Consider the following 12,980-nt stretch of genomic DNA (forward strand, 5'->3'; position numbering starts at 1 on the left):
CGAAAAATTGTGTCCATGTATTGTTCATCCGTCCGGAGCAAAAGTGAAACAAACGACAATAATACTGACGGCACCGATGATGAAACTTATGTTGAAGATACTGATGATGATGGTAACGACGATGTCAATGATAATAAAACTTGCTAATGAAGCCTTTTATGACGATGAGTTTGTAAGTATACAGAAAAATACGTTCCATTCAATGATATTTTTCAAATCATACGCGCCCTTGCAACGCACTTTGTCGCCAGCACAATTGCGTGGCTACCTTTTTTTGAGCCGTAACAGAGCGCTTTAGCAAAGATATATAATGAAAAATGCATTTTTGTTTGATTATGATGATTTATGAATATTTTCTTCCTCTTTCTATGTTGCACTTGGTGGCTTGTGTTACAAATAATGCCTTATAGTTTGAAATGCATTTTCTTAAAAAAAAAAAAAAAAAAAAAAACATTAAAAGAGAAGGCATGCCTAAAAAAGCTGATTGGTAAGAGCAACCAGGAAGAGCAGGATAGATTTGATTGGACAAAATTTTAGACAGTCTTCCTTGTTTTACAAATAAATTAGAATGCCCTGGCCCAGCATTTTCAAACAGAAGATATTCAGGAAAAGTAAGGTAAGATTTTTTTTCTTACGGTACTGTTGCACTGATATGTACATCTACTTCTGCAGACTCTCGCTATAAAGAAAGATAAAAAATATATTATTATGTTATTTTCACACCAATTGCATTTAAGGACATGGTGACATAGTTCTTTTATAATACAAGTCTATAATTTTATATTAAATTTGGCTGAAATACCTATGCTTTAGTTGCTGCGATAAATCATTCTATGTTTACAGTGTTGAATTCTGTTTTATTTTCTGTTCTATTTTGTATAGAAAATAAATTGCAAAGCACTAAACATTTCTTATAAAATAGTTGCCAATTTATTTGCCAGCATATAGTTTTTCATTCATACTGTGACTTTGATATCCCAGGCAGGGAGTCTTTAAAGCAGGTGTTATTACATATCATATGCATATGCATAAACACCGGAACAAAATGCTTCAGGACCGGATTTTCATTTTTAATGACGTTGCTCTCTGTACCAATATTCTTTTATCAAATTTTGAATAAAAACTATATTCATCGGATAGAAAATTGTCAAAGTAATCAAATATAATATAGGTATCACTATATTTACATGAAAGTATGTCAAATAAGGAATGCATTGATACTAAAATATTTAAATGAGCTCACGAGCTTAAATGAGTTTGCGTTTAAAAACGGCTTAAATCGTATTTTAGAGGGAATTTTAAATTCAAAAAGTGAAAATATATGATAAATATGCATTGAATACTCTTCTTATTTAAAAAAAAAAACAACAAAAAACGAAAAAGAAACATTAATCTATAAATAAAACGTATTGCAAGATATATGTTGTTTACTTAAAAGCATAAGTCAAATATTACAAAGTACATTTTGTAAATTAATTAATGCTATGACACGTGTCATTGCCACATACTTTGAATATACAAAACGTAAGTAATATGTCCATTTGCATTTTGTAAAGATAAACAAGTAAATATGGAAATTTCACAACTCGTCCTTTTTAAATTTAAAATTGTTTTAATTTTCTTACAATTGTTTTGTAGTTATCGGATATTGAATTTAACTATGGACGTTAATGAATGAAATACTGTTTACATGTTGACAGTCATGCTATTGCTTATACATTTACGAATGTTAATTTACTGTGAATTAACCTTTTAACGTCTGCATTCTATATTTGTGAAGCTTTTTTTTTCTATTCTGTTATATATAAAGGGAGAACGGCCGTTTGAGCATGGAGGAAGTATAGCTTAAAAAAATGAAAAATATGTGATAACATTTTTAAAATATTTTCCCGTATATACAGCTGTTGTTATATTTATATTTATTATTATTATTATTATTATTATTATTATTATTACTATTATTAAAGAAAAAAAAGAAACAAAACGCTGATTAATCTTGTTATCCCGTCACATACCGTATTCCTTGTCTGCTTTGGAGTAAATACAAGAGTATTACGAGGTGAAAACATTGCATATACTACTTGGTTCTTTGGTTAATCGAAAGTTTCATGTGGTCTGATAGTTTGATTTTAAAGAAGACGTGCATAATTAATCAGCCTAATATCAATGTAAAGTGCTGATGGATCTGATTAAAATAATGACTATGTTTAATTTTCTGCATTTTATAAACTACATCTCGATAGTATTCCGGGTGTGTAAGTCCTAGTTTTATAAGTTAAACACTTCGGACGATCTGTAGTAAAATTTGCTGAAAGCTTTCCGTAGCTTATGATAACTTATGATAACGGTAACCCTGTTGTAATAATGTTTGGTGATATAAAGATTTTTATCATTAAAATCGTCTAACTTTGAGCAAGTTCTTGCAAAATGAAGAAGTTGTGAAATATAGACACCATATGATGTTGCTCGATGACATCTACATCAAGATGGAGGAAGTTGACAAAATTAAAATCGTCTCTTTTTTTATCATATATTTTTGTTTCTAGATTATTATTCACAACTGTTAAATTAAAGTCCAAAACTGATGCTTCTAAATTTGAAGTATTGGAGTTGTTAAGATGTGTTTCATCATTTCTGAAAAAATATATGTTGTCCATATTCAAAATATCATCAAGACCTCGAGGCTCCATTAAAAGCTTCAATAATTTCAAATTGTGTCTCAGTGGACAAACTAAGCATGAAATCTTGTTCATAGCAGTATCATGTTGTATGAATAGATGTTCTCATTTGACCTACAATTTGTTCTTAACCTGGTATTGAGAAGATTAGACTTTCACCAAAGTAGTAATGACATGGTACCTTTTGACATCCATGTTCAGTGTACATTTAAATCTATTCAGACTGGGAGTTTGTCTATGTTCATTGGGTAGTTGATTGCAATCAGATATTGTCTGAGGCAGAAATGAATTAGAATAGAGTTGTGCGTTAAAATTGTAAAGGTCTGAGGTCTTGAGCATTTTTAGGTTGTAAGCAGTAGTGTATCCAAAGAGATAACGTACTAACGACGATAGATAAGATGGAGAGAGATTGTTCGACATTTTATAGAAAAGAGTAAGCCTTTGTTTCCTTCTTCGTTTTTTCAGAGGAGGTTGAATCAGACCTCTTTGTGCAGATTGTGGAATGAGACTAATTTTGTGGTCCCTGATGGGATTCGAAGGGCTTCCAGTTGTTATTTTCTAGTTCGAATTCCTCCTTGGTAGTAATGTTGTCCCAGACAACAGTACTGGTACTGATGATAAACCCGAACAGAAAATGAGGTTTTTTACCTGTAACTTTTTTATTTCTGCAATTTGTAATCGATGGTCAGTATCAAAATAAAGCTTAACATTTGCTGAAAACTTTACATAATTCAAATTTATATTTAGTTAGCAAACTCACACGAAGTGACGCCCTGAAAGGGGTTTGTAAAATGGGGACTGTACGAAGGTTGACTGATGATAAATTCGACCACTTTGTCATTTACAAAATTTTCTTTGTAGTATTATATTGAAACTTTCCCCAAAAAGCTGCAACAGTCATTCCTGATCAAGTAATGAAAAGTGACCCAGTGTCAGGCCTTCATGTGGCGACAGTGAGCATGCACAAAAAACACCCTCTTCCCCAGTAATTTTGGATAAATATGTTTTATACAGATCAATTTAAGTCATTTATTTATACAGAATATTTATCAATTTTGTTTTTATTTACACCAGTTGGTGTTGTAAGTGGAAACTATTAGATGGTGTGTTCAATTTTATAAATAACCGATTGCAATCGAATATTTCCAAGGTGGTCGACTTTATCATCTGTCCGGGTTTATCATCAGTACCATTAGAGTACTCTAGAAGTGGTCTCATAAAAACAGTATAAATAGTTTTTAATGATTTTCTATCCAGCACAAATTTAAAGCCCCTTACGATGTTTACCCTCTATCATGCCTTTATCTTGATGTTTTCAATAAGCTTATGCCAGGATCCATCGTTGGAAAAAGGAACACCAAGGTATTTATGAGATTCTTCTTCTTGAAATGGAATGCTATTCATAGTAAGTGGTGGGTGAAAAGGATTGTGAACTTTACGAGATAGTAGCAGAGATTCTGTTTTAGATGAGTTAAAATCCACAAGCAAGTAACTCGCCCAGTTTGAAATTTTATCAAGATCAGAGTTAAGTGTGATTGCAAAGTTATATGGATTGTCAATGGTGATGTAAAGACTGGTATCGTCTGCAAAGAGGCAGATAGTAGAGTTGATGCCATGGACAATTTCATTGAGACACAAGGAAGAGTAGAGGATCATGTATCGAGCCTTGTGGGACGCCCGCGACTGCAGGTAGAATATCTGAAAAGACCCCAGAAAGAACCACTCTTTGCTTTCTGCCAGAGAGATAGTCGCAGAGTCAGATAAGTAGTTGACCAGCTATATCCGTTTCTTGCAATTTTTGAATGCCAAACGCGGTCAACGCCTTGGAAATGTCACAGAAGACAAGACAGCGCGTACCTCTTTTCCTTCGTCTAGAGCCTGACAGAATGAATTATAGATGGAGATGAGCTGATTTGTGGTGGAATCATACTGAACAAAGCCGAGATGAAGAGATGTGATAGTGTTGTTTAAAAAAGATGAAAACGTGTTTTGTGTATAATTCATTCAAGAGCTTTACTGATAGTGCTTAGAAGAGAAATTGGATACTATTTTAATCTAAAGGTCCTTTTTAAGTTCTTTTCTTTGAAAACAGCAAAGGTCGGTCGCATTACACTATTGTCTGTTTAACTAGAATGTGTCTGTAGGACACAGGGTGTGTCCCCCCATTGGTACCTTTGTCACAAATAAGGGACAATAATTCAAATGTTTGCAGTGTTAATGGGGTTTAGCCTATGCAAACATTTTATGAAAAGGATTCAATATTCTAGGCCATATATTTTTGAGCTATGAGCATCACAAACAAAAAAAATCTACTATTTTGGCTATTTCACGGGCCATAACTCTGTAATAAGCGTAAAGATTCTCAAGAAGAATGCCAAGTGTGAAAGGTCACATCATGATAAAGACTCAAGCAAGGTTTTATGAATTTACATTAAATACTTTTTGCGCTAGGCACATAATTAGGTAAAAAAAGTGCTTTCTTTTTACTATTTCGGGGCTATAACTTTAAAAATAGGGGGTAGAGCCGGCCAAAAAAATAAGATTTGTGCAAGTTTATATCCTGATAAAGACTTGTGCAAGTTTTCAACCATTTATATTTAATACTTTTTGAACTAAGTGCGTCAAAAGGTGAAAATGTGCATTTTTGACTATTTTAGGGGCCATAATTCTGAAAATAGGGGGCGGAGCCAGACAAAAAATAGGAGGTGCACAAGTTCATGTCATGGTAAAGACTCGTACAAGGTTTAATCAATTTATATGAAATACTTTTTGAGCTAGGCGCGTCACAAGGTGAAAATGGGTATTTTTGCCTATTTCAGGTACCATAACTCTAAAACTAGGGGGCAGACCAAAATGAAAAATAGGAGGTGCGCAAGTTCATATCATGATTAAGATTCATGCAAGGTTTCATGAATCTATATCAAATACTTTTTAGCTAGGCATGTCACAAGGTGAAAATGTGCATTTTTGACTATTTCAGGGGCCATAACTCTAACAATAGGGGCGGAGCCAGACAAAAAATGGGAGGTGCGCAAGTTCATATCACGATAAAGACTCATGCAAGGTTTCATCGATTTATATCAAATACTTTTTGAGCTAGGTGCGTCAAGAACTTCGGACGGACGGACGGACAACTCCAAATCTATATGCCCCCACCACTCATGGGGGGCACAAAAATGTTTTCTATTAAAAACAATTATTGCAATTTGTTTCAGGTACCAGTTGTCCTGGTATACCTTTCTCCACAATAGCTCACTTTTTGCATTTTATGTACATTTAAGCTCAAACTAAAACCTCAGGCGCACAGATTCTAATGTTGAATAACATTTCTATACAATTTCATGACGGTCGGTCAAATCTTTTCGTAAATATGCGCAAGAAATATTTACTTAAACGGATGAACAGGCAGACAAAGGCAAATTTATAATCTCCGAGCCACAACGTGGGGGCATATCAAGCATCAAGCCCGGCCTTTCATCGATAAAGGCGCGTTTTTCCTACCACGCATAATATAATTTTATTTGGTTGCGATAAACCACTTAAAAACCTAAAATTCGAAAATTCCATGCGGAATGGTGCATAATTGACTATTTGTCCTTGTTTTCTCACATTCTTTTGTGGGTATCACTATTTTTACTATCATGTAATTTATATCTACAAGATACAACTTTGATAAAAATGTGGAAGAAACGTTCTCAATTTCAATGACGAAATACTTTCATTTATAATTTCAAAGTACATTTGGAATTACCATAGTCCACGGATTACAACATTTACATTCACATATTTTGCAGACATCGGTGTACAAATACAGAAAAACGCAGCTATGAAGACAAAGTATCTGCCACTAACAGTTCTTCTTTTATGCATTCTTGAACTTTCATGCGGGTATATCAATGAGGTAAATCTATATTGGTCGCATTTTTTAAAAATTAATATTAGTATATAATATACATTTATGTAAATGTTGCGTATACATTGCTACTATGATGATATTTCATTAAAACTCACCTGAATAAGCATTCAATGTGTTCAACTTGTGTTCGTGAATCTTAAAATGATTTTTCAATAGAAACGTTAGTAAATGAACAGTGTGAATTAACTGCGCTTAACATTTGATTGCCCACATAGTCATCATATTCTAAATTAAACTTTTATAGAGTAACAATAACGTATGCAACAAAGTGTTGCATAGAAATACTTTTTATAGATCTTTAACAAAAATATTAATTCGTCTTTGCTGATAGCTCATTAAATTTACTATTTTCAGAGGGAGTATCATATCGAGAGAACCAATAATGGGCAAGAAGAAGAAATAAAAATTACAGACAGAAATGGTCATTCAGTGGCCAATATTGGCCTGAATTTGGATGAAGTGAGTAGCATATCGGTTAAAGACGATATTCACCGTTTGATGTCTCACGCTTATCTTTTAGATATATAAAGACCATATTTTGAATGTTTCATCACCATGAAACGTGTTCTTATTTTAATTACGCATGTTACTTGGTCTAAACAGTTTTAAATTAGCTGAATTGTCAGTCAATAAGAAACATTTGATTGGCAGTTGTCTTGTGCAAAATAGTATTTATGAAATAATGACTGTCAACTTGTAAGTGTCAAATTATAAATTTCGAAGCAAAAAAAGACAACAACAATAACAACAACATCCAATTGCTTTATATTACTTAGGCATATTCACAAAAAAAAGTTGAATATATGATTGTATGAATGCATCCTTGATACAGGAATTGGCTTTGTTGCAAAAGTTTTCTCTGTTAAAACAATTTCTTTTCTAAACATTTTGGAGGAAACAGTTTTGGTCCCATGTTCCCATAACTGGTAAGCATTGACTTTATTTCAAATCAGACGGATAATTAAATCCTGTCAAAGCTGTTTTTTTTTTTCAACGAGATGTAGGAAAAGCATGGTACCAATGGCTTTCACTCTTATAAGGTAAACCTATGGGAAAAGGTATTGCATGAGAAATTGATAGTTCAGTACAGGAAATAGTTTTGGACATACAGTTCTTACACTGTAAATTCATCTTGTTAAACAATACATTCTTGCCCACCTGGCAAGTATAAAACTGAACCGTGCCGGAAATAGATACTCTTGTATTTCCTTCGAGAAGATCCTGTCTAAACTGACAGCGTGCACATCACAAACATTTTTTTTTATTAATCGTTTATTGCATCGTTTGATCTTAATTTTTTGTTATTGAAATAGTTTCGAGTGCTTTGATAGATTTATTATATTATCATATAAAGTTGTTACCTTTACTTGGTTGTATATTTAGTTGTTTTCTTTTCTTGCAGGAATATCAAACTATTCTGCCAGATGATTCGTACGTTTGTCTGATCGCACGCCTCGATATGGTAAAATGTTATCCATATGCAAAAAAAAAAACAAAAAAAAAACATCGGCTTGATAATGCAAAAATCTTGAAAACCAATTTAATGGTTATTTGTGGTCCCTGGAGGTTTGTTGTTTACGTAAGGCTGAACATAGATTATATAATTACAAATAAACGTTAGCGTGATGTTGCTAACTAATCAGGGACAATAAGGCAATGCAAGATTAAGGATTCGTTAATTAAAGTGGCACCCTTATAAAAAAGCCTGCCATCTGTACTTATCTTTGTTTGGTTGGTTTTGCTTAACGCCGTTTTTCAACTACATTTCAGTTACGTACGCGGACAGTTAACCTAACCAGTGTTCCTGGATTTTGTAGCAGTACAAACCTGTTCTCTGCAAGTAACTGCCAACTTCCACACCTATATAAAAAATGCATAACAAATGCAAATCCGTAGATCTGCACTTTACCTATTGAGCTGAGCGGGAGGGTCCTGGACCCAAGAGGCCCATTTTCCTTTTACATCTACTTCACTAATTCTATACTTAAATGCCAGGCACCAGGCAGGAAGGCAATTAATAGCCAATTTCAACTGGCTGGCGGCAAACAAATCGGCCACATCACAGTTGAACTCGAACCTTGACTTCATGTTCCCGATGCTGATGTTTTTCAACAGTATACAATATTTACAGTCAGAATGTGCATCCTCTTATAAAAATATATATTTCCCATTGGATACGATTATAAATATAACGAATGTTAATTAATCATGCGAACTTGATGTTGCGTTCGAAGTATTTGCGTTACAGTGCAACGTAAGCACGTTTACTTATCAAGGCTACCGCCTTCGTTGACTTTTTTCAAGCACATCCATAACAGAGATGACTTAAATGATTCGTGTTTACAATTTTGACAACAACAATTATATTTTACGACTCTTTCTTTTTATTTGCAGAGAAGTGATATTTCTGTGTGTTATGATCGAGTTCCCTTTCCACCAGGCCTCGAAGGTATCGAGTCGAAAACTGAAAAATGCGGAGACCGTCCTATATTTCTCCTGGCCAAACGTGACTGTTCTTCCGTTGAAGGTATGTTTTGTTTGACACATCAATTGTAGCTTTAACTACTTTTCAGCAAGGACGTTGCCTCCCTTCGTATAGTATGTTTTACAAAAACGTACACGTTCCTTCAGCATACAGAAACGTCGGAAGGAATTTGGTATTTTTTTACATTGGGTAGATATGAGATATAGGTTATAGATGTTACACTTTCAATGTTACTTAATGCAGGGCCGCATGTAAACAACTTGATTACACATATTTTTGGCTTTTTTACGATCGTTTTAGCATAAAATTGCTTTTCTTGCCACTTCTCGGCGATGTGTGTTAGCAGAGAGATTCTTACGTAGTGTTAAACCACCTTTTATATATGCGCGTTCCGTAGCAAAGTGTAAACGTCATTCTACACCAAAACGGGTAATTTAAAAGGAAATTCCGTCAACGTAAAAGAAAAACCTGGACATTCCCGCGCATTTCGTGTAAATTTAATGACTGGGTGGCAATGTATTTATTTATCAAATTATACGCCTTTTATGTTAGAATAGCGTTTAAGCATGTTCATTTCGTGTTATAACATCTACAGAATTACGGCTTTGCACCAACCAGTCCCTCGGGATTCTGCAGATGTTGTCATGCGTAAATCCTACAATATATTGATTTGTAGTTTTTACCCGTTATATGTTAGAATAACGTTAGCGCATGTTCATCTTCAGAAGCCCTCGAGAATCGTTGACACCCTCGCCATACCGGGTTCGGACGTTCGGACACCAACCAACCCTGCAGATGTTATAACACGAAAAACAGAACAAAAAAGAAACGCGTTATCCCTTCATAATTTTAAGTTAAGCTACCTTTAATTGAGTCTGTAAAATTAAACTCCAAGACGCACTTAAAATTTCGTATTCAAATTTAGAAATTCAAACTTTCAAGCTACCTATGCACTGATAGCGGCTTAAGCATTGTTTCAAGTGATAATTTAGTAACTGAGTAACAGACGCATTCCATCAATGCGTTTTGTACGCCACTTGCTTTTTTACATTTACTGTACGACTGTATTAGGGTAAAAGCGTCTAATTGCATGTATTTAATAAATCTATCCTCACTGCTAATATCTAGATTTTGATCATGTTTTAATTTTCAATATTTGATGAAATTGAAGGCTAATATGGGTGACAGAATGACAAAATGAAAATAGCATTTAGATTTCAACAGTTTTGTGAGTAATGCTAGTTGTAATAACCACTGTTGGGAATATGATATACAGTGAAACACCGCTCGCTCGAGCATCGATGACTCGAGCACCCGGGCTCGCTCGAGCAATTCATGTGGTCCCGGCCGATTTCCTTCTATTTTCTATGTGAAATTACCATGGATGGGTCGAGCATCGATAACTCGATCGCTCGAGCATGACACCTGGTCCCTGTGTATTAACTTACTCTTTGTTGCTTATGGGAAACTCGAGCAGAGGTGTCAAAATTTTTCACACCATCGGCGGTCAGAATGTATCGGTTAATTTAAAATTTTCTCATATCGTGAAAATTGCATGGTCTATTCCCCGACTATCTTAAATGTTTGTTTGTCAGTATATTTGATCTGATAATGAGATTAATTATTGATGAAAGGTGGAAGAAAAATTTTATTGATCAAAATTGTTATTAATTATTACTTTTTTTTTCTGCGGGATCGAGGAGATAATTATGAGATCTTAATATTTTAATCAGCAGTTGTTTGCATGCAAATAAAGGAAATAAGATAACATTTTCATAAAATTGAGACGATAATTATGAGATCTTAGTTTTGGAAAAGAAAATTGTGAATTCGATTACAGTATTTCAAATAAAAAAAATGTCTTAGCTGTTTCTTCACATGTGCCATTTACGATCTCTCATAAATAACGTTTGTTATACGTTTTTTTTGAAAATGTCACGAGTGTGTTATTATAACGCATCACCGTTTCCTCTGCAAATGGTCTCAATGACAGTTGGGAAAACAAACTTCAATTTTCTTCGTATGTTGGTCAATGTTTGGGTCGCTCGAAACCATGGATAACTCGAGCATTTTGCTCATCCCCTTGCGACCTCGAGCGAGCGGTGTTTCACTGTAATTAATTTGATATATAAAGATATAAATTGCTCATTTTGTTTTCACAGGAACTGATAGGGAGAAACGGTCGACTCGATGTTCTTATTACGAATACCCTGTCACCGTGTGTGTTGAAGAGGAATCGTACTGCAAGAAAAATGGCTGGCTCTTCCGTGCTGGAAAATGTAAAATTTGGGGAATAAGATGCAAACGATCCGAAGTAACTTACAGAAAGGCTAGGAATTGTCCTCTGGTCTAACAAAATACTGATTTCCTTAGCATGGTTCATAGCCTTAATTCATTTCGAAAAAAAAAAAGAAGAAAAAAGACAATCTGCTGCAACCGTTATCATTTTGTTTTTGTATAAGTCTGACTGTGTATTCTGGTATTGTATAAAATGTTTCATAATCAGTTTTCTTTTCTCCATACCGAATATGTCAGCTGTCGGTGATTGCTAGATGGACTATATTTAGGTTTTACATTACATAGTGAAGTCATTACGTCATGTTCTGACGGATAAAACGTTTAAAGGTAATTAATCACATTTTGATCAAGTAATGGAACCGCTCTAAAGTTTAAAAATGACCAGTCACAGTAATTTGTGTTCACTTAGTGTGTCATACATATTTGATTGTCACTGCAGGTATTCTTAAAATTTCACTAACCTATACTGGTTGACCAACCAAGATAGTTATTTTAGCATATGTTTAAAGCTAATAAACATAGTTTGTTTCTCAAAGCAATGATATGAATATAAAATTTGATAAGTTCTGTTTGTCAAAGATTTACATTGATAGATATATATCAAGCTTAAATTTATAAGAATTGTAATCCTGTAAAATTATTATTACCTCCCTTGACCTACCGGATGGTTTAGATAAACGAACTCGAAAGGTACACACTGTTTAAGATTTGGGTTTTGGTTCAGACTGTTGAAATGTACCAAAATCTACAAAATGTTAATATAAAACTAGAAAATATATCTAAATAAAAAGAAATAGTCTGTATTTTTGATATTTTATATCAAGGTGGATTGGGCCTAATTTGAAGTCTTGGGTTCCGTTTTGATATTTCTGTAACTTTTTTTCCCCTGCAAACCTTCAAACACAACCATTGACGTCCATTTTTGATGAACCACGATTTTCTGTTCAGTCAGCAAGGAACGATTTGCTTGTTACTCATAATATTCCAACAGGTATCTAAATATATAATGGATCATTTTGATGATTAAAAATTTTAAACAGAATATACAAAACAATGATGATATGAAATATTGTTTCAATGAGATTGACCGCCTTTCAGTAGTTGTACAAGTACGATACTAATATGATACTGAGACAATACTGTTACCATGTACCGCTGCTCCTAGTTACGACCATACATAACATTAGATGTAAGTGCAGCTTTTTCTAACTTTTCCCCCCATTTGTTAACAATAACATCTGTTTATGGCGCATCAAAATGAAATATGTACATAAATTATGTTAATAACGGAATACAATAAACAATGCTATGAACGAATATGAAATGGTTTCTTTACCATTTTCCCTTAGATTATTGATATGGAAAAATCCGACTCGAGCAAAGATTCGAATCATGCGTTACAATTAAATCGTGTCCTATGCAATGTACAGAAAAGGACTCACGTTGGACCAACATACCGGTATATAGAAGACAACATAAATTTAGACCTACATAATCAAATTCAATCACCAAAATACTATGATCCAATAATATAAATTCTGAGGGGATTAAAAATTCATATGAACTCTCTCAAACCGGCACTGTACAGAGAAGCTATGGAACG

General features: G+C 33.9%; 1 protein-coding gene across 2 annotated transcripts; it reads left to right on the plus strand.

Moving 5' to 3' along the window:
- Positions 1 to 564: 564 nt before the first annotated feature.
- Positions 565 to 12,421, plus strand: LOC128555822 (uncharacterized). 2 transcript variants are annotated; one of them, XM_053539487.1, is made up of 6 exons: positions 565 to 611; positions 6,473 to 6,579; positions 6,949 to 7,053; positions 7,997 to 8,056; positions 8,989 to 9,121; positions 11,242 to 12,421. In XM_053539487.1, the coding sequence occupies exons 1-6, from the start codon at positions 569 to 571 to the stop codon at positions 11,430 to 11,432; spliced, it is 639 nt and encodes a 212-aa protein (XP_053395462.1). In that variant the 5' UTR covers positions 565 to 568; the 3' UTR covers positions 11,433 to 12,421. The 2 variants fall into 2 exon arrangements, with proteins under 2 accessions (XP_053395462.1, XP_053395463.1); XM_053539488.1 differs by having other exon boundaries at positions 575 to 616.
- The last annotated feature ends 559 nt before the right edge of the window (positions 12,422 to 12,980 follow it).

Source organism: Mercenaria mercenaria, chromosome 3 (assembly GCF_021730395.1).
Source record: "Mercenaria mercenaria strain notata chromosome 3, MADL_Memer_1, whole genome shotgun sequence".
Lineage (NCBI taxonomy): Eukaryota > Metazoa > Mollusca > Bivalvia > Venerida > Veneridae > Mercenaria > Mercenaria mercenaria.

Excerpts from the sequence above, each read along its gene's own strand:
- LOC128555822 (XM_053539487.1), top strand. The coding sequence starts at position 569 with ATGCCCTGGCCCAGCATTTTCAAACAGAAGATATTCAGGAAAA. Across the intron at positions 7,054-7,996 it reads TTGGCCTGAATTTGGATGAA|GAATATCAAACTATTCTGCC; the intron begins GTGAGTAGCATA and ends CTTTTCTTGCAG. Across the intron at positions 9,122-11,241 it reads TGACTGTTCTTCCGTTGAAG|GAACTGATAGGGAGAAACGG; the intron begins GTATGTTTTGTT and ends TTGTTTTCACAG.